This window comes from Corythoichthys intestinalis, chromosome 4, assembly GCF_030265065.1.
Source record: "Corythoichthys intestinalis isolate RoL2023-P3 chromosome 4, ASM3026506v1, whole genome shotgun sequence".
Taxonomy (NCBI): domain Eukaryota; kingdom Metazoa; phylum Chordata; class Actinopteri; order Syngnathiformes; family Syngnathidae; genus Corythoichthys; species Corythoichthys intestinalis.
In genome coordinates, this window is record NC_080398.1 from 8,206,969 (window position 1) to 8,228,464 (window position 21,496).

General features: G+C 48.6%; 4 protein-coding genes across 6 annotated transcripts in view; 2 read left to right on the forward strand and 2 right to left on the reverse strand.

The window, feature by feature from the left end:
* pogzb (pogo transposable element derived with ZNF domain b) overlaps positions 1–2,645 on the reverse strand; it is a 31,316-nt gene extending 28,671 nt beyond the window's left edge. The window contains exon 1 of the mRNA XM_057833875.1: positions 2,492–2,645. The gene's annotated coding sequence lies outside the window, so the exon portion shown is untranslated. The remainder of the gene's footprint in view (positions 1–2,491) is intronic.
* Positions 2,646–3,862: 1,217 nt separating this feature from the next.
* si:dkey-23o4.6 (retinol dehydrogenase 13) lies at positions 3,863–9,285 on the forward strand. The gene is made up of 7 exons (XM_057833883.1): positions 3,863–6,399; positions 6,467–6,601; positions 7,228–7,419; positions 8,372–8,533; positions 8,619–8,738; positions 8,808–9,012; positions 9,076–9,285. Exons 1-7 carry the CDS (start codon positions 6,282–6,284, stop codon positions 9,182–9,184), a joined length of 1,041 nt encoding a protein of 346 aa, XP_057689866.1. The 5' UTR covers positions 3,863–6,281; the 3' UTR covers positions 9,185–9,285.
* Positions 9,286–11,197: 1,912 nt separating this feature from the next.
* plekho1b (pleckstrin homology domain containing, family O member 1b) lies at positions 11,198–19,230 on the forward strand. 2 transcript variants are annotated; one of them, XM_057833367.1, is made up of 6 exons: positions 11,198–11,412; positions 12,678–12,812; positions 13,008–13,145; positions 13,203–13,307; positions 15,802–15,900; positions 16,183–19,228. In XM_057833367.1, the coding sequence occupies exons 1-6, from the start codon at positions 11,380–11,382 to the stop codon at positions 16,693–16,695; spliced, it is 1,023 nt and encodes a 340-aa protein (XP_057689350.1). In that variant the 5' UTR covers positions 11,198–11,379; the 3' UTR covers positions 16,696–19,228. The 2 variants fall into 2 exon arrangements, with proteins under 2 accessions (XP_057689350.1, XP_057689349.1); XM_057833366.1 differs by lacking the exon at positions 15,802–15,900 and having other exon boundaries at positions 16,183–19,230.
* Positions 17,883–20,803, reverse strand: LOC130914304 (acidic leucine-rich nuclear phosphoprotein 32 family member E-like). Of its 2 annotated transcripts, XM_057833369.1 has the most exons (7): positions 20,602–20,803; positions 20,053–20,202; positions 19,870–19,992; positions 19,648–19,801; positions 19,487–19,587; positions 18,620–18,692; positions 17,905–18,551 (listed from the first exon to the last, which is right to left on the reverse strand). In XM_057833369.1, exons 1-7 carry the CDS (start codon positions 20,659–20,661, stop codon positions 18,475–18,477), a joined length of 738 nt encoding a protein of 245 aa, XP_057689352.1. In that variant the 5' UTR covers positions 20,662–20,803; the 3' UTR covers positions 17,905–18,474. The 2 variants fall into 2 exon arrangements, with proteins under 2 accessions (XP_057689351.1, XP_057689352.1); XM_057833368.1 differs by having other exon boundaries at positions 17,883–18,551; positions 19,487–19,801.
* Between the last annotated feature and the right edge of the window lie 693 nt (positions 20,804–21,496).

Below are 21,496 nucleotides of genomic sequence, written 5' to 3' on the forward strand. Positions count from 1 at the left end.
ATTCGTTACATTATTACAGGAATGATTATTATTATATTATTCCGATTTTCATTTATAATGTACTTGTTTCAATATGTGTAAATGCCATTTGCAATATTTATTAAGGATTTAGTTTAGGTTTTTGGCCTGTGCAACCAATTAATGGAATTATAATGTATTTGGGAAAATCCTGCTCGACATACCACCATTTCAACTTACAAACAAGATCCTGGAACCAATTAACTTCGTATGTAGAGGTACCACTGTATCTGATTTGTACTTACTTTGCATGAGTTGTTTGTTACAAGAGATATTCCTTATAGAAATAAAGCAAATTATACAAATATGTTTATCTGTATTTAAACACTTAAGGCAGATTCGCCAGAGGTCAATATTTCTTTATTAAAAAAACAACTTGTCGCAATCAGCCACCTTTGCCGGTTACAGGAACTAGGGATCTCCCGATCCAGGTTTTTGCACTTCCGATCCGATACCGATACTGGCCGATACCGGCCTATCTGAGCGTGTATTAAAGTTTAAAGTTATTTAGCCTCCTTACTTAGTTGTCAGACTCATGTTGAAAAGGGTTTTAGTGATCTTGATAACAACTAGCCAGCTGAATTAGGTGAATTTGAATAACACACAATGGTTGGTAACAAGAAACTGACCTGTTTATTCAGTGACAAACACAAAACATTCTAAATAACAAACAGAAATGGCATAGTCAGTCAGTAAAACGTGCAAATAATATTGTAAACTGTCAGTGGAAAATCCCACAAACTTCCCAAGCTATTAGATGCTTTTAATGTTTTGTGCATTAGTTACAAAAATTGTATAAAAAGCCTCTCAGGTTTAAATAAACGACTATTTCAGTATCAAGTTAACATTTTAAAACAGTAAATAAAATACTCAAGTCCCCATTCAGTATCAGCAGCTTGAAACTACATTCATTTCATTTTGTGAATCAACTGTTGTTAAAATTGCTCCCGTTATTCCATCATTTCCCTTCTGTCTACTTTGGACATGTGAAAGTTTTAAAACGGTTTTGAAGATAGATTCAAGTCAGGGTAAACATCGACAGTATCTAGCTTTTAATTTCCTGCCAAGCAGTCTCGCACTTCAAATGGTTTGGACGTCTACTGGCTCATTTAAAGAGTTTCTTTCTTAAAAGCCACATGATTGGACGGCTATTGCCGTCAATGGCACTGAAAGTGTTAATGAAAATAATGTTGTTGTTTTTTTTTTTATTTAGAATTGAAAATGGTATCGAGTATTGGGGGGGGGAGTATCGATATCGGGTTCACATACTTATCAATTTGTACGGTTTCGACGTAACTTGTACAAGTGAGCACCGATTTTTTAACGTGTACGCCGTACGTTCAAAATCTGTACGTGTTTCGTGCATTTCGTGCGTTCTTTTTCTCCATTCTGATTATGTCACCGTTTCGGCAACGAGACAATGCACCGAATTAGTCTGTTGCACTTTTCTCCCGAGAATCGCTCGTTGAGCTTAGCGTCCGCTTCTTCCGATCACATGACTGCACTTGCGCTTCAGCCACCATTTCGTGACTCGCGGTCGACAAAGTTGATACAAACGTGATCAAAATATGGATGAACCGGCTCGTGAGAAAGGAAAGACTGTTGCCACGGACGCCATCTACCAGAATGGGAGACACAAACTGGTGAATACGCTAGATGGATAAAAGTGTCTTCTAAAGGACCACAGTATCTATTTTGCATGCTGTTCGGATTGAACATTAAAGGTTTCGGCATCAGGATTCTACAAGCACTTCAAGACAAAAGGTCATACAGATGCAGTGTGCCGAATGAAAAGCTACAAGCCTATCAATGAACAATTTTTACCGCAAAACAAAACCACGCACTCATCCGATGCTGTGACGAAAGAGGAGATTTTATTCTGCCAATTTGTTGCCTGCAACTACATCTGATCACTTCTGAGAATTAGCAAAAGAAATGTTCCCGGACTCAAAAATTTAGTTCATTTTATCAATTGGCCTTTTTAATTTCGTTTACCAAAATATTCATATCATTATAAAAAAATGGAGTTTTTTTTGTTTTGTTTCATATTGCACGCTATATAAAACGTAAGATTACTCACCATTTTGTAAGCGCATACGTCACTATTTGTAAGATTGTCAACGGCCTCGGTTTGACAGGTATGAGTTCAAAATGACAGTATCGTGGCAATGTTTATTTTTTTTCCCGGCGTGCAATGCGTGGCGGCGGCTGCCGGGGGCGCCACACCGGCACGCCGCTCGACTTTCTTCTTCGGCGTAAATTCGCGACGGCTCAAAAGGCGCCCGCCAAGTGCGCGGAAAGATCAAAGAGGCTCCGTAAGACGCCGAGTCCATTCGGTTCAGTTCGGTTCGCCGCCTGGTTCACACTCGGCCAGCTGCGGTGCGTCGCGTCGGAGTGGACGACGGCGTTCCTCCGGCGCACCGAGCCTAGCGGGCCGAACCGAACCGAACCGAACCGAGCCGAGTTTCCTTACCTCCACGTGAAGGCGAGGGAGGCGAGCCCGCACACGCAAAGCAGAAGGAAGCGACGAAAGTCGCCGCAGTCCGAGTTTGCAACGGGCGAGCGGGCGTGGAGTGCGTTTCGGGTCGGCGACGAAACGGAAACTGGTGGGAGGGACTTCCGCTTGAGTTGAGCCTTCGTGCCGCAGATTGGTAGACGATCGGCAACGTCACTTCCTGACAGCAGGACTGTCAGCAATATTTTGAATTTTTCTTTTCTTCTCCTTGAAGCAACTGGTCTGCTTACATGTTGTACTGCAAATATTATTTTCGATTACTGTTTTATGTCTTAAGACTGAATTTTCTTATGTCAACTCAGTTTGCTTTGCAGGCCACATTCGTGGCAATTAGAGCTGGACCCGTTTATTTTGGGCCAAATGAGTTTTTACGTCACTTGTCATTTTATGATCGTTACTTCCTGTCAATTTTGGACAATTTCCTGTTGGTTTGTGGGGCTGCTTCCTGTTCATTAGTCAATTCCTGTTGGTTTTGGGTCACTTCCTTGTTAACTCATTGGCTGGTATTGACGACGCCATTTTGACTGTGGGGGTGGGCGGGTTAGGGTTATGTAAATGAACGAATGGGACTGCGAACTGGAAAGTGAGCAGAGCGCTGTAGTGTACACACTCAATCACATTAAAAGCTTCTGCATGTCAGGCGGGATTAAAAAGGGTTGCCACCTTTCAGAAATATGGGACGCCCCCTCGCGTCCAAAGCTGTACAGGCAGTGAAAAAAAGGGGCATCCCAAAATTCCTAAAATGCACAGAAATATATCTATTCATTTATATTGCGTATTAGTTCAATACAGAATGCAACATTGAATTCTCAATTTGGGATTGTTCCTTATTTCGAGAGACAGGTCTTAGGCGGGGACCACGCCGGGGGGCCGGATTAGACCCCCCTAGCGGGCCGCTTCCGGTGTAACGTTTGACACCCGTGTTGTAAAACATTTTTTATCATCACGTCAAGAAAAATACAGAAAATAAAATGGTGGCACAACTACGCAGTGGTGGAGCAAATGTGAACAGGCCCCTGGTCAAATGAGTGTAAACGGGCCCACCAAGTGGACCGTCTGACGGGGGCTGGGGAGTTTGCTAGATGCCGCAGTTCGATGATCAACTTTGTAGTCGTGTCATTGGATTTGCTGCCATATGTTTTGGACATGCTGGTGAAGAGGGGCGGAGCTGTCAACTGATCACCACCTGGTGGTGCGTAGGCTCCGATAGCGGGGTAAAATGCTGGCCAGGCCTGGCAGACCCAAACATATTGTGAGGGTCTGCTGGGAACGTCTGGCAGAATCCCCTTTCAGAAAGAGCTTTAACACCTACCTCTGGCAGAACTTGTCCCGGGGGAGGCGGAGGACATTGAGTCCGTGTGGGCCACGTTCCGCACCTCCATTTTTGAGGCGGCCGATCGGAGCTGCGGCCGTAAGGCGGTCAATGCCGGTCGCGGTGGCAATCCCCGAACCTGCCAAACCGACATCCCTTACCGCTACGCCAGCGGTAAGGGATGCTCTCAAGCTGAAGAAGGAGGCCTGCCGGGCCTTTTTGGCCTGTGGGATTCTGGAAACAGCTGACAGGTACCGGCCGGCCAAACGGAATGCAGCTTCGGCGGTCACTGAGGATAAAACTCGGACATGGGAGGAGTTCAGCGAGGCCATTGAAAACGACTTCCGGTTGGGCTTTGAGGAAATTCTGGTCCACCAACCGACGCCTGAGGAGAGGAAAGCAGTGAACCATGAACACTGTCTATAGCGGAGATGGGGTACTGCTGACCTCGACTCGGGTCATCGTGAGTCGGTGGGGAGAATACTTCGAAGACCTCCTCAATTCCACCAACATGAGGGAGCAGAGCCTGGGGACTCCAAGGTGGGCTCTATCTCCGGGGTCGAGGTCACTGAGGTGGTCGGAAAGCTCCTCGGTGGCAAGGCCCCAGGGTGGATGAGATCTGCCCGGAGTTCCTGAAGGCTCTGGATGTTGTGGGGCTGTCGTGGCTGACACGTCTCTAAAGCATCCCGTGGACATCAGGGACAGTGCCTCTGGATTGGCAGACCGGGGTGGTGGTCCCCCTTTTTAAGAAGTGGGATCAAAGGGGTGTGTTTCAATTATAGAGGGATCACACTCCTCAGCCTCCCCAGTAAAGTCTATTCAGAGGTGCTGGAGAGGAGGGTCCGTCGGATCTCGGATTCAGGAGGAGCAGCGTGGTTTTCGTCCCGGCCGTGGAACAGTGGACCGGCTCTACGCCCTCGGCAGGGTCCTCGAGGGTGCATGGGAGTTCGCCCAACAAGTCTACATGTGTTTTGTAGATTTGGAGAAGACGTTCAACCGTGTGCCTCGGGGAGTCCTGTGGAGAGTGCTCCGGTAGTACGGGGTACCGAGCCCCTTGGTAAGGGCTGTTTGTGTCAGAGTTTGGTCCGTGTTGCCAGCAGTAAGTCGAATTCGTTCCCAGTGAGGTCCCTTTGTCACAGATTCTGTTCAAAATTTTTATAGACAGAGTTTTTAGAAGCCGAAGCGTTGAGGGGGTCAGGTTTGGTGGCCTCAGCATTCCATTTCTGCTTTTTGCAGATGGTGTGGTGCTGTTGGCTTCTTCGAGCCGTGACCTCCAACTCTGACTGGAGCGGTTGGCAGCCGAGTGAAGAGGTGTTCCGGGCATGTCCCACCGGCGGGAGGCCCCGGGGACGACCCAGGACACGCTGGAGAGACCATATATCTCTTGGCTGTCCTGTAAACGCCTTGGGATCCCGCTGGTTGAAGTGGCTGGGGAGAGGGAAGTCTGGGCTTCCCTGCTAAAGCTGCTGCCTCCGCGACCTGACCCCGAACTAAGTGGTAAATGATGGATGGATGGATGGATGGATGGATGGATAATTGTTCGCGGGCCCCCCAAGATGATCGTACGGTGTGTGTGTGGGAGGGTGCCATTGGAAAATTTGTTGTTGTCCCCACCTCCACATGACAAGGGTTGGCGGGGGGGTTGGCAGAGATATATTATCATCTTACTTTTCCTTTTGACTCTCCCCTCGCCTGACTACATCCCCTTTATGACTATGAACCGGGCCTAGGTGGGGCACACACTTAAGCTCCGCCCTTGCCACTGCGCCGAAATAAAATTCAGAAAGGAAAAGACATTTTTCATAGTAAAACCAAGCCTGTGCTGTGATGCCACACGCCAACGTCCTGTCGATGACATTACATTATCATGAGCGGAAGGTCACGAAAGTGCTCGGTTTGACAGTCAGGAGTGAGAATGGACGACGAATACGTGCGCTACTGCTAAATGAAGACGGAAGATGGCGTTTGTCGGATGTGCGATGGCCAAATGAAGCTTTCCCAACCAAATAGGTTTAATACATGGGTAAACGTGAACTCTCCTGGCAAAAAGTCAAATCGCAGCGCCGCACATTTCAAGTTGGATACACAGGAGGAAAGTCCTATTTACAAATAAAGATTTATGAATGCGTACTTTGTGTTACGGATGTGCGGCGAAAATGACACTGCATAAATATGGGCAAGATGTGGGAGGGTTTTTATTCAGGCACAGTACTTTGTCACCGGCAGACGACGATCTGGTCGACCGCGCGGCGATCCCTTTCAATATTGTCCATCAAATCGGTTTAGGGTTAGCGAGCCGTCCTCTTTGACGGGAAAATGGCAGTGGAGCGCGCTCGCGTGTTTTTTAATCCTAATCTGATTTAATCCGGCCCCGCCCCCCACTTCGCGCGGAATTTACCGCCGGTCTTCGGAGCGGAGAAGCCGCGTCCTGACACCATGGCCGCCGGGGCCGCTTTCCTGGTTCTGCCGTGGCCCGGCGCCGGGTCGCCGGAGGAGGGTCGCGGGGGCGCGCTGCTCCGGGGCGGCGCCGTGCTGGGAGCGCTCCTGATCATCTGTGAGAGCCGGTTGACTTTTTGTCTTTGTTCGGACTCCTCTTCTCACCGACGCGTGCGTGTCGGCAGGCGTGGCGGCCTTGCGCAAGTGGATCGCCGGCGGCGTTTGCCGGAGCGACCGGCGGCAGGACGGCAAGACGGCGCTGGTGACGGGCGCCAACACGGGCATCGGCAAGGAGACCTGCAGAGAGTTGGCCCGGCGAGGTGAGCGAGCGCCCGCCCGCGTCAGAGGTCGCGGCTAGGGTCGGCAAAGCCGCTTACGCTGACTAATACTACCGCTCGGAGCCGTTAATACTTCCTGTTTTAATACTTTTGGTATCCGACCAATTGGGTCCGTCATAAATGAGTTCAAAACCATGTTGATTTTGGATCACGTGTCCATTGTCGACTGTCCTTTTCCATTGATTTTGGGTCATTTTAGCTTACGTCCAGTTCATTGATCACTTTCTGTTGATTTTGGGACATTACTGGATTGTTTCCTGTCAATTTTGGGTCACTTCCTGTAGATTTGATGGCCTTTTCAGGTCACGGGTCACTTCCCATTGATTTTTGGGTCACTTTCTGTTGATGTTATCTTCTTTTCCATTAGCTTTGGGGCATTCCTGAGTCATTTCCTGTACATTTTAGCCATCTTCCTGTTCATTTGGAGTCAACGGATGTATTTTTTTACTCAAAAGTAAACCGAGTTTAAAATCTGATCTTTCTGATTCAATTCCGACCATCCGAAAATGAGGTGATTTGTGATCACGTGATGGGATTTGGGATACCCCTCATTTTGGGACAGAAAGAGACTTTCTAGATGAGTGACGAGCAGGCGCCGGGCTTTGTAGGCGCCCGCGTGGTGATGGCGTGCAGAGACCTGTCCAGGGCCGAGCGAGCGGCGGAGGAGATCCGGGCGTCCACGGGCAACGGGAACGTGGTGACCCGCCACTTGGACCTGGCGTCTCTCTACTCGGTCAGACAGTTCGCCAAAGACTTCCTGGACACCGAGGACAGGCTGGACATCCTCATCAATAACGCCGGTATGACCGAAGATGAAACGGTGACCGATGAATGGGTTTTGACCTGTCGGGCGCTCCTGATTTGGCCGCAACAAATGGGGGAGTTTCAAAGATTTAGCTCAAAGTCAAAGTTCCACGACCGCTCACGTCAGATCGTCTTGCAAATGTAGTGTTATTTTTGGCTCCTGATTCCTGGCTGCGCTCATTCAATTCCCTTGTTTTCAGTGTAAATCTGCTAGAAATAAGTGAAATGATCTGCCAGTGCTTCAAGTACATTGCGCTCAGATTGTTGAAATAAGAAAAATAGCTCGGTTCAAATGAGCTTCACAGGCTCATCTTAAGCAATAAATGAATATATTTCGTCTTAAAAAAAAAAGCTTTGAAATGTTCTTAACTGAAGAAAAGATCTTATTTGAAAGCAATTCAACTTTTAGATGCAGGGCTTAATAAGTACTTACTTCAAGTAAGTGGAATAATCTTACACATTAGTCTTTAACACTCAAAAAAAGATGGAGAAAAAAAAAAATCTTAAGACATGATCAATTTCAAGTTTGTGCGTTAGTTATTGGCCAATGCCGATGCGGTATTGATAGCACTTTCTTCAAACTAAATGACCGTGGTAAATGGTGTTATATAGCTTATATATAGCGCTTTTCCACCTTTCAAGGCACTCAAAGCGCTTTACACTATCTCGCCATCCACCTATACTGGTGATGCAGCACCAGGAGCAATGTGGGGTTCAATGTCTTGCTCGAGGACACTTAGACGCCACCCCTGACTGTAAAGTCATTGCTATCATGGCTGAGTCAGACACCACTTTACTTCTTGTGCGTCAATGACAGCGCTGGACGAGCGTCAGTTCCGCGTCGTCCCCGATACTATACCCGCGACGTCATTTTAGCGCCGTATCGGTACCGATACAAATGTGAAAATGGCGAATCCCCAGCAAACTAGGGCCCGTCTTGTGTCGCAGGCGTGATGATGTGCCCCAAATGGCTGACTGAGGACGGCTTCGAGACCCAGTTCGCCGTCAATCATCTGTCTCACTTTCTTCTGACCAACCTGCTGCTCCCCAAACTGAAGAGCTCGGCCCCCAGCCGCGTGGTGACCGTGTCGTCCGTGGCCCATCGCGGAGGTGCCCGCCCCGACCGACCGACCGACCGACCGACCGGGCTCCTCGGTCGGCCACGTTCTCAGCGGCTTCTGTCTTTTGCGTTCAGGTCACATCGACTTTTCCGACCTGTTCTTCGCCTCTCGTCCGTACAGCCCGCTGCAGAGCTACCGGCAGAGCAAGCTAGCCAACGTGCTCTTTAGCCGAGAGCTGGCGCGCCGCCTCCGAGGTCGGGCCTCGCGCTCTCTCGCGTCCTCTCTCGTGGCGTGAAGCTGACGCGCCGCCGCCGACCCCTCAGGTACGGGAGTGAGTTCGTTCTGCGTGCACCCCGGCGTCATCCGGACCGAGCTGGGCCGCCACGTGGAGGGTCGCTTCCCTCTGTCGGGGGCGCTGCTGAGGCTGCCGGCTTTGCTGCTGATGAAGACGCCGCGGCAGGGCAGCCAGACCAGCCTGTACTGCGCCGTCACGCCCGGACTGGAGGACCGATCGGGGAGCTACTTCAGGTGGGCTTGTCCGTCGGTCCCTCGCTCGCCCGCCGCGTTCGAGCTCTCCCTTTTCTGTTTCAGCGACTGCGCCGTCAAGGAGGCGGCGCCGGAGGGGCGGGACGACCAGGTGGCCCGCAGGCTGTGGACGGAGAGCGCCCGACTGGTCGGCATTCCCGACGACCAGTGCTGAGGGAGGATGGAAGCCCGCCGACGTTTCGCAGTCCGTCCCTAATTGATATCAGCGCCCGTCAAGAGTTCATTCACAAAATAAAGCTGTTAGAACAGGATGAACGAGCGTTCCTTCATTGGAGTTGCAAAGCACATCAAATGTGTTTTTATTTTCGCCTTTGTTTGACATAATTCACCCACCGTACTTGTGTGTCTGTTTGGCCGAGCGCGTTACCGGCTGCGTCACAGTCACGTGACAGAGACACTATAAAGAGCCGCGCGCGTTCCGGCTCATTAAAGAGTTAACGAGAGTTCACAGAGTGCAGCAGAGTAACCGCGCTGGACACAGCAATTCGAGATTCGAGCTCCAAAGACTCTTTAACGTTGCATGCCGCTTCACAGTCCTCTTTATAACACGCTTTGACCGTTTGGCAACAGAACCGACCGGGACCGAAGGGTCAGCGGTTCGATTCCCAGCTACGACTGCCCACTGTCGAAATGCCCTCGGGCAAGGCACTGAACCCTAATTTGCCCCCAGTGGGTTGGCAGCGCCTTGCATAGCAGCAGCACCATTTGCTGTGCGTGAAAGGGTAAATGTGTGCTAATGTGAAGAGCTTTGGGCATTGTAACAATGTAGATAAAGGGGCTATATAAGTACTCTCCATTTACCATTTTAAAACGTTCCAAAAATTGGCGCCAGGTAGGCTGGCTCTCTTTGGATTGGCCTCTAACCTTCACGGTTGTGGTTATTTCACATTTTTAAAATGCAACTTGTCCCACCGGTTTAGTTCAAATACTTCAGACATTAAAAATGCACAAAATCCCAGCAGGGCCGAGAACAAAAAGTGCTATTTGCCATATGGCAAAATGGATTTTGCCGTGTGGCATTTTTTTGCCATGTGTCAAAATAAGATTTTGAAAAATGCCACATGGCAAAATTAATTTTTCCACGTGGCAAAAAAATGCCACATGGCAAAATCCATTTTGCAACATGGCAAAATCCATTTTGTCACATGGGAAAAACATGCCACATGGCAAAAAATGCCATAGAGCAAAATCCATTTTGCCACATTGCAAAAAAAATGCCACATGGCAAAATCAATTTTGACACATGGCAAAAAAATGCCACACGGCAAAATCCATTTTGCCGCATAGCAAAAAAAAATTCGACATGGCAAAATCCATTTGGCCATATGGCAAAAACTGCCACATGGCCAAATCAAGTTTGACACATGGCAAAAAAAATCCACATGGAAAAGTCCATTTTGTCACATTGCAAAAAAGATGCCACATGGCAAAAAAAAAAAAAAAAAAAAATGCCATAAGGCAAAATCCATTTTGACACATGGCAAAAAAAATGCCACATGGCAAAATCCATTTTGACACATGGCAAAAAAAAAAAGCCACATGGCAAAATCCATTTTGACACATGGCAAAAAAAATTCGACATGGCAAAATCCATTTGGCCATATGGCAAAAACTGCCACATGGCAAAATCAATTTTGACACATGGCAAAAAAAAAATCCACATGGAAAAGTCCATTTTGTCACATTGCAAAAAAGATGCCACATGGCAAAAAAAAAAAAAAAAAAAAAATGCCATAAGGCAAAATCCATTTTGACACATGGCAAAAAAAAATGCCACATGGCAAAATCAATTTTGACACATGGCAAAAAAAAAAAATGCCACATGACAAAATCCATTTTGATTGATTTTCAATGCAGACCTGCGAACAATGTGGTGGTCATTATTTTTTACCCCCAAAAAACTGCCTCAAAATGTAACAGGAGTAACCCGAAATCAACAGAAAGTGAGCCGTTGATTCAAAGCGCCATCCGTGGAAGCCGATGATTTAAAGAATTGTTTGGAAGGGACCCAGGCGAGAGACGGCAAAGCATCCATCCCCACGTTGCAAGATTTTCGAACAATTCTTATAGGCTCTGGCCAGCAGAGGGCGCTGCCGAGGAGCCAGCAGGGGGCCGGTGGAGGAGGCAAATTGAAGACGAATGAGCGCCGGGGTGGGGAGAGGCGGGGAGGCGAGGAGGGAGGGCCGTGACAGTAACCGGACACCGAGCTCGGCCGCGGCTGCTGTCCGCTCACAAGACGCCAGCGGCCGGCGGTGGCTCGGCGGAGGCTCCGTCCGCTCCAAATGGAGGAGGCGTTCTAAAAGGCGACCCCGGACGGACGGAACGACACGACCAAACTCCAAATCTACAATGAAGAAGAACAGAACATGCGACGCGCGCACGGTGAGGAAGCACGCTCACGCCCGCACGCGCACATAAGAAAAAGAGGAAGGAGAAAAAGACACTCCAAAAGTTGAAAAGGCCTCCGAAAGGATGCGTTTGCAGCCGTTATTTGGAAAAGGCAGCTTCCGCTTTTCAAAATAAAACTGCCTCCCGTCAGGAACTTTCCGAGTTGAAAATTGAGAAGGGATCCAAGAACATTGGCGAGCTCAAAGAAAAAACATGTGAAGTAGTCTTGGAGATGCTACCGCTGGACCACGTACACGACATTTCCGTCGTCCGGCCACTCCAAAATTGATCGTAAATATTAGTGCTGCACATTACCGTTACTAATATGGCTATCGGCACTGAAATGACATGGTCGATATCCGCTCAGAAATAACGCCCTGATGTGCACCACGCGTATTCTTCAAAATCTCCCTCCCAGCTGTCGGTTGCCCTACAAAAGATGGCCACCGGGAGTCGCGCTCGTCACCCGAGACGACGATAGGCATCCGATCGCGAGGCGTCCCGTCGTTGCTCTGCTGCCAATTGCCACGGACGGCGCTGAATGTCCGATCCATTTGAAGCGGGAGGGTGGCAGATGACCAACCCGTCGGCCGCCGGCCCTTCCACTTCAAACGGATCGGACGTCTAGCGCCGTCAATGGCAGCCTATCAGTTAGGCGGGGTCCGATGAAGCCGTGATAGCTGTGACTTTCCATTCAAGTGAGTATGTATGCAGTCATTGAGTATTTAAAAGAATGGTATACTTTTTCTAAAAAACGTGGTATCGGCATCGGCAGATCATCCGCACCTCGGTTGATTGTTAGGATGCAATGTCAATCAAGGCACTGAAGTTGGAGGGATTGCTAGATGTGGATCTGAGGAGCCGCTCGGGTACTGGGACCCTTTTCATTTCGTGCCAAGACAAACAGAAAATGATTTGTCTTTTTGTGCGCCCACAAAAAACAGGAAACGAATCATCTACCGTTTCGCAATGAGTCAAGAAAAAGGGGAAATGGCTTACAGCCGTTGATCACGATGGGTATACTTAACACAAGCCAGGAAATAAACGACGGCCGCTATTTGTTGGCGTCGCCGTCACCCGGAAAACCTTCTTCTGTCGACTCTTCTTTTTAAACCGCAAAACAATAATGCCGGTCGACAAAGGGCGATCGGCCCGACGACCCGCAGCGTGCCGTCTTTCGTACTCCGGAGGCCTCCTTCTGAATTGTAGCGCTAGCTAATAGTAGCATTTAGCAGGAGAAAATGTCCCTTGCTTTTCAGGAGCCGGAGTGGGCCGACAAAGGCGACAAGGCGGGCTGGCTGCGAAGGTTCTGCGGCAAAGGGTTGTTCCGGGAGATCTGGAGAAACCGCTTCGTCGTCCTCAAAGAACAACAGCTGATGCTGTGCGAGAAGGAGGTAGGCTCGGCTCAGGGGCCACACCCGGGCATGTGGCGCTTTGCTCCTTAAACCTGCGCGCGACAGCGGTTATTGTCGCTCGCAAAGCGTCCCCAGCCTTTCGGACGCGCTCAATAACCGATGTGGTTCCCGTGACGACAAAGCCGCTCGGGAAAAGTTGGCCTCTCCAGCTCTTTGGCCGTTTGTGATCCGCAGGGTCACGGAGCTCGCGAGGTTTTGGACCTCAGCCACTTCCACAGCTGCGACGATGTCAAGAACCCGAAAAAGAAAAGTCGCAGCAAAAAGGATCACAGCAAGTTTACGCTTCAAAAATGCCGATCCGCGCACGACAAGGTACGCGCGCTATCCTCACGTTCACGTTAGCGATGCCAACGTGTCCCTACATTTCAGGTGGTCAACATCATGTTCCTGGCAGTGAGTCCCGAGGACAAAGAGTCGTGGATCAACGTACTCAACGGCGCCATCACCAAAGCCAAGAACAAAATCCTCGATCAGGTACTGCAGACTCGTCCATGACGCTCGAGCTAGACGACGAGGACTTAGCGTGTATATCTAGTGCCAATTCTAGCATTGGTACCAATACAAAGACGTACTAAGAAGGAACGCACTGATGCTGCGCAAAAGGTACTCTTCGAAATTGACTTTCAAACCACCAGTCGCCCTACCCAAGATGGCCGCCAGAGACATACAGTGGTATGAAAAAGTATCTGAACCTTTTTGGAATTTCTCACATTTCTGTCTAAAATCAAACGATCTTTGTCAAAATCACACAGGTGAAAATACAGTGTCTGTTTTAATGAATACCACCCAAACATTTATAGGTTGTCATATTTTAATGAGGATAGAATGCAAACAATGACAGAAGGGGGGGAAATAAGTAAGTGAACCCTCTGCCTAAGGAGACTTCAAGAACAATTGAAACCAATTTTTACCAAACATTTTAAGTCAGGTGTGTGCCCAATCACCGATGAGTGGTTTAAAGCTGCCCTGCCCACTATAAAACACACACCTGGTAAGAAATGTCTTGATGAGAAGTATTGTCTGATGTGCATCATGGCTCGGTCAAAAGAGCTGTCTGAAGGCCTGCGATCAAGAATTGTTGATTTGTATAAAGCTGGGAAAGGATACAAAACCATCTCTAAAAGTCATCAATCGACAGTCAGAGAAGTTGTCTACACATGGAGAGAGTTTGACACTGTCGCTTCTTTACCAAGGAGTGGCCTTCCACCAAAGATGACGCCAAGAGTTCAGCGCAGAATACTCAGAGAGGTAAAAAAAGAACCCTAGAGTGTCTGCTAAAGACTTACAGAAATCACTGGCACCGTTCAATATCTCTGTGCACACATCAACTATATGGCCAAGAATGGTGTTCATGGGAGGACTCCATGGAGAAGGCCACTGCTGTCTGGGGGGAAAAAAATGTTGCTTGTTTAATGTTCGCAAAAAGGCACTTGGACACTCCACAGATGTTTTGGCAAAATATTTTGTGGCCTGATGAAACCAAAGTTGAATTGTTTGTGAGAAACACACAACGTCATGTGCGGAGGAAAAATGGAACAGCTCACCAACATCAACACCTCGTCCCCACTGTGAAGCATGGTGGAGGGAGCATCATGATTTGGGGCTGTTTTGCCGCCTCAGGGCCTGGACAACTTGCAATCATAATGGAAGAATGGATTTAAAAGAATGTTTTGCAGGGAAACCTGAGGCCGTCTGTCAGACAGTTGAAGCTAAAAGAGGATGGATGCGGCAACAAGACATTGTTCCAAAAGACTGAAGGAAATCAACTTCAGAAGAACAAAATACACGTTCCGGAGTGGCCGAGTCAAAGTCCAGACTTGAACCCCGTTGAGATGCTGTGGCATGACCTAAAGACAGCCATTCATGCCTGACATCCCAGGAATCTGACTGAACTACAGCAGTTTTGTGAGAAAAATGGGCCAAGGTTAGTCATGATTGATGTGCCAGACTGATTTGCAGCTACAGGAAGCGTCTAGTTCAGGGGTGGGCAAACCGGTCCTCGAGGGCCGCAGTGGGTCCTGGTCTTTGTTCCAACTGACCCAGCACGGATAGTATAACCAATGAGGTCTCAGCAGAAATGAGAATCACCTGACTGCAATCGACTGATTGCACTTGTAAAACAGCAGATTGGTGAAAATGTGTCGTCTTAATGGGTTGCAACAAAAGCCCGCACCCACTGCAGCCCTTTGTGGAATAGTTTGCCCACCCCTGGTCTAGTTGAAGTTATTGCTGCCAAAGGGGGGGCCCACAAACTATTAAATGTGATGATTCACGTACTTATTTTTCCCTGTTCTGTCACTGTTTGCATAATATCCTCATTAAAATAGGAAAACCTATAAATGTTTGGGTGGTTTTAGTAATTTTTTTTCATCTGTGTGAAAGAACAGATCACATTTGATGGTGACTTTATGCAGAAATGGGAGAAATTCCAAAAGGTTCATACTTTTTATACCACTGTACGCTGCCATTGAGATAATGATAGATCTCTAATTGTGTAGTGTCCTGTCATCCGTCACTGAGTTTTTTTTGCTAGTTGACATGATCCATTTGGAGTAAATTGGACATTTACTGCTGTCAACGGCAGTCATTGAATAAGTAGCAGATGCTTTGACGTGGGTCAGATCTTTTTCATTTTTTTAAAGGGAAATAAGATAGTTAACCTAACCTAACCCTAAACCCAACCCTAACCCGCTTCAAATTTCTACTGACGTCAGCGGTAACTAGCGAGTTCTGCCCTGTCTGACCGAGCGACAATAGTCATGTCATTTTTACCGAAAATGTGGCTTCGGTAGAGTACCGCCGGTAGGCAAACGATGGGGTCGGAGACTAAATATCAGGCTAAATTTGTGTGAACGCGACACACCGAAGCCACATCCGCTCGCTCTGCGAGCGAAAGGGGAAGGCGCAGCGGTGGCGCTTTCTGACACGGAAAGAGGAAGTAAGCCCGCTTCGTCGGATTGCGCTACAGGTGACGACGGACGAGGCTCAGTTGCATCACCCGACGCGAGGACGAGCCCGGATCCGTCACGGCCGCCGCCCGCCCAGTCGAGGTCACCTTCTGGCCGTGGTACGTCACCCTTTCCCGCTCCGTCCGGTTCCCTCGCTCCGTCCTAAGCTATCTCGGGCAGGGGTGTCCAAACTGGTCCTCAAGAGCCACTGTGGGTCCTGCTACCAATCGAGCACAGACAGTTTAAGTTTCTGCTAAAACATCAACTGATTACACTTGTAAGACACTAGATTGGTCGTCTTGTTTTGTCGGGATGAAATCAGGCAGCCACTGTGGCCCTAGGTGGAATAGTTTGGACAACGCTTCCCGTCGTGTGAAGTTGTCCCGCCTTCTCGTTCCCAGGCTTCCTCGCCGGACGGGACCGTGACTTTGGATCTGATTCAGGAGGAATACCCGGCGCTCGAAGAAACCCTCCCGGCCTCGGAGCGTCCTCCTTCCGCCTCTGACGGCACGCTCTTCGGCGGGAGCGCCCGAGCTTCCGGGAAGTCGCGGAGTCTCCCGCGCGACGGGGCGGCCGCGGCTTCCGACCTGGGAAAAGAAGAGGGGAAATCCCAGAAGAATCGCTGCGCCTCCATGGACGAGATTTGCGGCCGCTCCGACGAAGCCTCCTCGCCCGCCGGCCGCCTCCGACGCCTCGTCGGCGTCGAGACGGCGCGAACGGAGCGACTGCTGGCGGCCGCGCGGGAATCGGGCGGCGGAACGCGGACAGCGGAGGAAATGAGAGCGGAAGCCTCCGGCCTCCTGAAGGAGGCGCTGGAGGTCCTGGAGCAGGCTCGCCGAGTTCTGCGGGAGGTCCAGCAATTCCGAGAACTCCACCGTCAAACGGAGCGAGAAGGAGAAAATTCCCCGTCCTGACGAGGGCCGACCCGCTTTTTCGGCCACCGACGTGTTTGCGTCCGGCGCAAACTTTCATGAATGCAATCATGAGTTGAAAAAAGTGAGATAATCCAGCGACGCTTTGCTCTCCCGTGGCTCACCGACTCATTGGCTGTTACCCACGGCGATAGACATCTGATCCATTTGGACTGGGAGAGGCTCACACAATGAAAGTCTGTCCTCCCAGTTTATCTTATTGTTGTCAAAGAGTTCATTTTAGCTCGCTTCCTTGTTGCAATTTAGGGTACTTACAAGTCACTTCCTGTACATTTTGGATCATTTCCGGTTGGCAATTTGATTCAAAAACATTGTCACTTTCCTGGAGATTTTTTGCTCAATTCATGTTAATATTAGGTCATTTCTTTCCCCTCTGGAAGTAAATGGGCATGTTTTTTTTCAATTTTGGTGTACGTTTTTGGCAACATTTTCTGCACTGTAAGGCGCACTTAAAAGCCAACAGTGCGCTTTATAATACGATGTGCCTTATTGGTTAATCATGGCGTGGCAGTCCTTTTAGCACAGCTCTAGCTAGTGGATGCATAACTCACTACTACTACGCCTTATAACGTGGTGCACCCTTGAAAAAAAGGTCATTCATTGAACGTGCCCCTTATAGTGCGGAAAATACGGTCATAGACTTCATAATGATTGACGGGTCAGATTCGACCTTCACTGCGCTATGCCTTTAAGGATGCAGGATTTTAACACGCCGTATTGAAAAAGTACAAAAGCTGTACCAAATACAAACAGGGAGGATTGTCTTGTTCGAGGATTCAAGGTCATTATTCTATTTTTCGTACCATGCGTGCATTTTGAAACGTTGTGGGGAAAAAAAAAAAATCAATGGGAGAAATGAACCGCGACAGCATTAGCATCATTCTTCGACATATTTAAGTAAAATAAATGCATAACGACCTGTTTTTTTGCACTTTTAACAAAGAATCTGGACCGTTTTACGTTCATATCCTCAAAGAATTTGGGGATTTAAGCATTTATTCTCAAGAATTTTCACCGGAAAAGCTCCGTTTACAAATGGCAGCTGCCGCATTGGCTATCAGACTAGCATCATTCTTTGACATATTTACATAAAAAAAATGCTAACTGCCCCCCCCCTTTTTTTTCTCTTTTAACAAAGAATCGAGACTTATTTACATCCATATCTATAAAGAATTCGGGGATTTAAGCATTTATTCACAAGAATTTTCAACAGAAAAAGCTCTTTCCTCTTGGTCAGCCTTGATGGAGATAGGCTCCGCGCCCTGTCAATATATTATGAAGTCTATGACACGATATACAACTTTTGTGCGCATTTTTTGTGTAACCAATGAATAAATTTAGGATCAGATACACTTTGAAACATTTTTGCCATTGAAAATAAATGTTTTTGGTGAATTTTTCGCAAAAACTAAACTTTTGTGATTTCCTGAATTTTTGGATGTCTAATCCAATAGGACAAGGTACATTTCGAAATATTTTTACCATTGGAAATAAATGGGTTTTGCCGTAACGCGGCAAATCTTCTGCTTCCCAAAATAAGTCAGCATTTAAAAAGGCGATGGTCGTCGATGGCCTCGTGTCAAAAGGAAAGATTTCTTGGCGCTGGCACCGCATTTTTTTTATTGAAAAACGCGCAGGTCATGTGATCACAAAAAGACACCAGAAAAGAGCAATTCAGAAAAAAACAAACGGAAGTTGTCTGAAAATTATTTACATAGTAGAATCGAGCGCACTCGCCATCTACAAAGACGGCAGTTTCCGCTATTGGTCGTCTTCATCTTCGTCGTCTTCGTCGTCGTCGTCTCGCTTCCTCTTGTCGCCTCGGACCGCCTCCTCGTCTGAAAAGCAGTCACGTGATTAGCCTTCGATGTCTACCTTGTTTTGATTTTATTTTTTTCAAACTCACCTCCATCTTCATCATCCTCCTCCTCTTCCTCTTCATCGTCCTCCTCTACGTAATCGCCGTCGTCGTCTTCGTCCTGAGGACACGCGTGCGCCAAAGTCGGTCATTTTAGATAGCCTAATGTAGCTAAGCAGCGTCCGACCGTGCCGCGCGATGACTTTACATTCAAGTAGCGATGTATGACATATTTCGCCCCAAAAAATTTATCGTCACGAGTGAATGAAGAACCTTACTGCACATCATTCAATCAAATGTCACTCATTTTAAAAGGAAATTAAAATTCACAACAAACTAAATACCATAAACAACATATGGTGAAACAATTAAGTGAAGAAATCATGGTCACAGAATGTTACGTTTTACTACATTATTTTGCTTTTTTTTTTTTTACCGCCAAGAGACATATTTGCTTTTTGGCGCCATCAAGTGGTCTTAAAACCAAAGTGTTGAGAATTCCATGGCAATTTGTGTTCTGACTATATAGTGCTAGAAGGATTCATTTCCATTTAGAAATAGCTTTCCCCAAGTGTTTGGCTTTGAAAGACCTTTTACTCGCCAAGATAATATTTGAATATTGTCTGTGAACAAACATACACTTGTATTATCTATGTGTGGCAAATAAAAATGAGAAAAGTGAGTGCAATACCACTATTTCTAATGACCGGCGGTTCACGATGCTAACGTGTGGCTGAGGACTAGCATCACTGTCCGTACGGAGCACCTTTATGTGGCGTATTTTCAGATCTGAATGGATTATTGACAGACACTGAAAAGGTAGCGCTATATAACCACCGGGGAGTCGAGCCAATGAATGCCGACGCGCCGTTAGTCAAAACAAAGTCATCTCGATTCCCATCGGATCTAACTCACCTGGATGCCCTCCTTCATCAGGTACGACAGGCCCACCTCATCTTCCTCTTCCTCAGAGACATTCCCGTCATCGTCTTCGTCGTGCGGGCCGGCGCCGTCGTCTGCGACATAGAAAACGTTATCTCCCGGGCCGTTCCGCCACCCATTCGGCGGCGGCTCACCGTCGTCCGAGTCCGGCGCTTCTTCGTCGTGACGATCGAACCCGTCCAGGTACGTGATCTGCGGCAGGAGGCGGAAGACGGCGTCGCGGTGGTCGTCCCGAACGCCTGCCTCGCAACCGAACACCTCCAAAGTTTTGAGCTTCTTCAGGGGCTTCTACGGACAGAGGGGCGGGGCCGCGTCAGCGAGCGACGGCCGCTTCCCGTCAGCCCGCCAGCACTCACCAGAGCCTCCAAGGCAGCCATGTCCACAGTCTTGTTCCCGCTAATGTTAAGGTGCGTCAGGTTGGGACATTTTTGGGCCAGCGCCTCCAAACCTCCGCAGATGGCGTTGTCGCTCAAGTCCAGCTGTAAGACACAGTGTGAGGCGGCGGGCGACGACGGGAAGCGAGCTGGCCGAGGACCGACCTTGTGCAGTTTGGGCAAGGAAGGCAATTTGGCTAGCGACTTGAGGCCCACGTTGACCATGCGCAGAACCTCCAGAGCCGAAAACTCCTCGGTCACGCCGTCCACCTCGCCGTCGCCCGAACGACACGTGTCCAACGCCAATACGCACACCTACGACGAGGAGGACACAACTGTTAACGCGCGCTGGGCTAGGCGCGCGTGCGGCGCTCAGCGGTCGCCATGGAAACATTCGACTCGACTCGACTCGAGATGGGAGCAGGTGGTGGCGGACAGAGTGCGGAGAGGCGGTCACCGTGGTAACCGAGCCAGAAAGCGAGGCCGCTTCCGGTGATTTTCGCGCCACACACAAGCCCGGTGACGCTATTCAAATATGTGACGTAGACCAAAGGCGCGAAGGCGAAGCTCCCACAATGGCGGCGGCGAAACAAGACAAACTACAAGAACGGCAGCGAAGTAAAGAACGTATGCGGCTCCACGAGTGTGCTCAACGTGGAAAAAAGAGCGACGACGACGACACGACGTTCGACGGGGGCCGTCGACCTTACGCACCTCGGCGGGACTTCTGTCCTTGAGCTCCAAATGGACCCTCTTTTTCATGTCCATGTCCATGTCCGATGACCTAAAGATAACGAGCGCAAATAAAAAGAAAGAAGAATGGAACGTGACGCTCTTTGTACAAATGAAGCCGAAGGCGCTGGCGCTCTACTCGGCCGCCATGTTGGACTCCTGCCGCTTCTAGGCCGCGCCCACCCAAGTCAACGCCAATAGCATCGACAGCCTCCCGAGGGGCACGCGCGCCATTGGCTCTTCCGATCACTAAGCCCGCCTTTTCGTCCGCCGGGCCAAAACAGAGATGTTACTTGAAGGAGATTAGAAATGAAAGGCGTGCCATCGCCATTATGTAGAGCCGCTGCCGTTCGGAAAAAAATGCAAGCACAAAACAGAAAAGTCCACACAAATAATCAGCCGCAAACTTGAGACAAATATTCCAAACAGTCTGACGTCAGAAGAAAAGACAAGTAACTTAGGTTTCGAATGGACTTTGATGGGCCCTTAACTCATTGGCTGCCGTTGACGTCAATGAACAGTTATTTGTTTTTGCACTACCACAGGTCACCACAAACGTAAATTTGCATTGCTCTGGATTATATTAAGAGAGGACTGTACATTTTTACATTTTCCTTGTGAGCTCTTTGGCTGCCATTGACAGCGCTAAAAGACCAATGAACAAACGTTCATTTGCTCGACTCAAATGTAATAAACCCGTCATACCAGTGGATTTGGGGCTCCCAACTGTCCCTTGGAAAACGGAATCGTCGCTTATTCAGAAACAAAAGTCCGCGTCCATTATTGGTCTAAGAGACGCTCTTTGTCCCGTTTTATCATGAAACTCGAAAATAGTGTCTTAGCGTGACAGTTATCGGGCCTGCCGGCTCGATCAGTG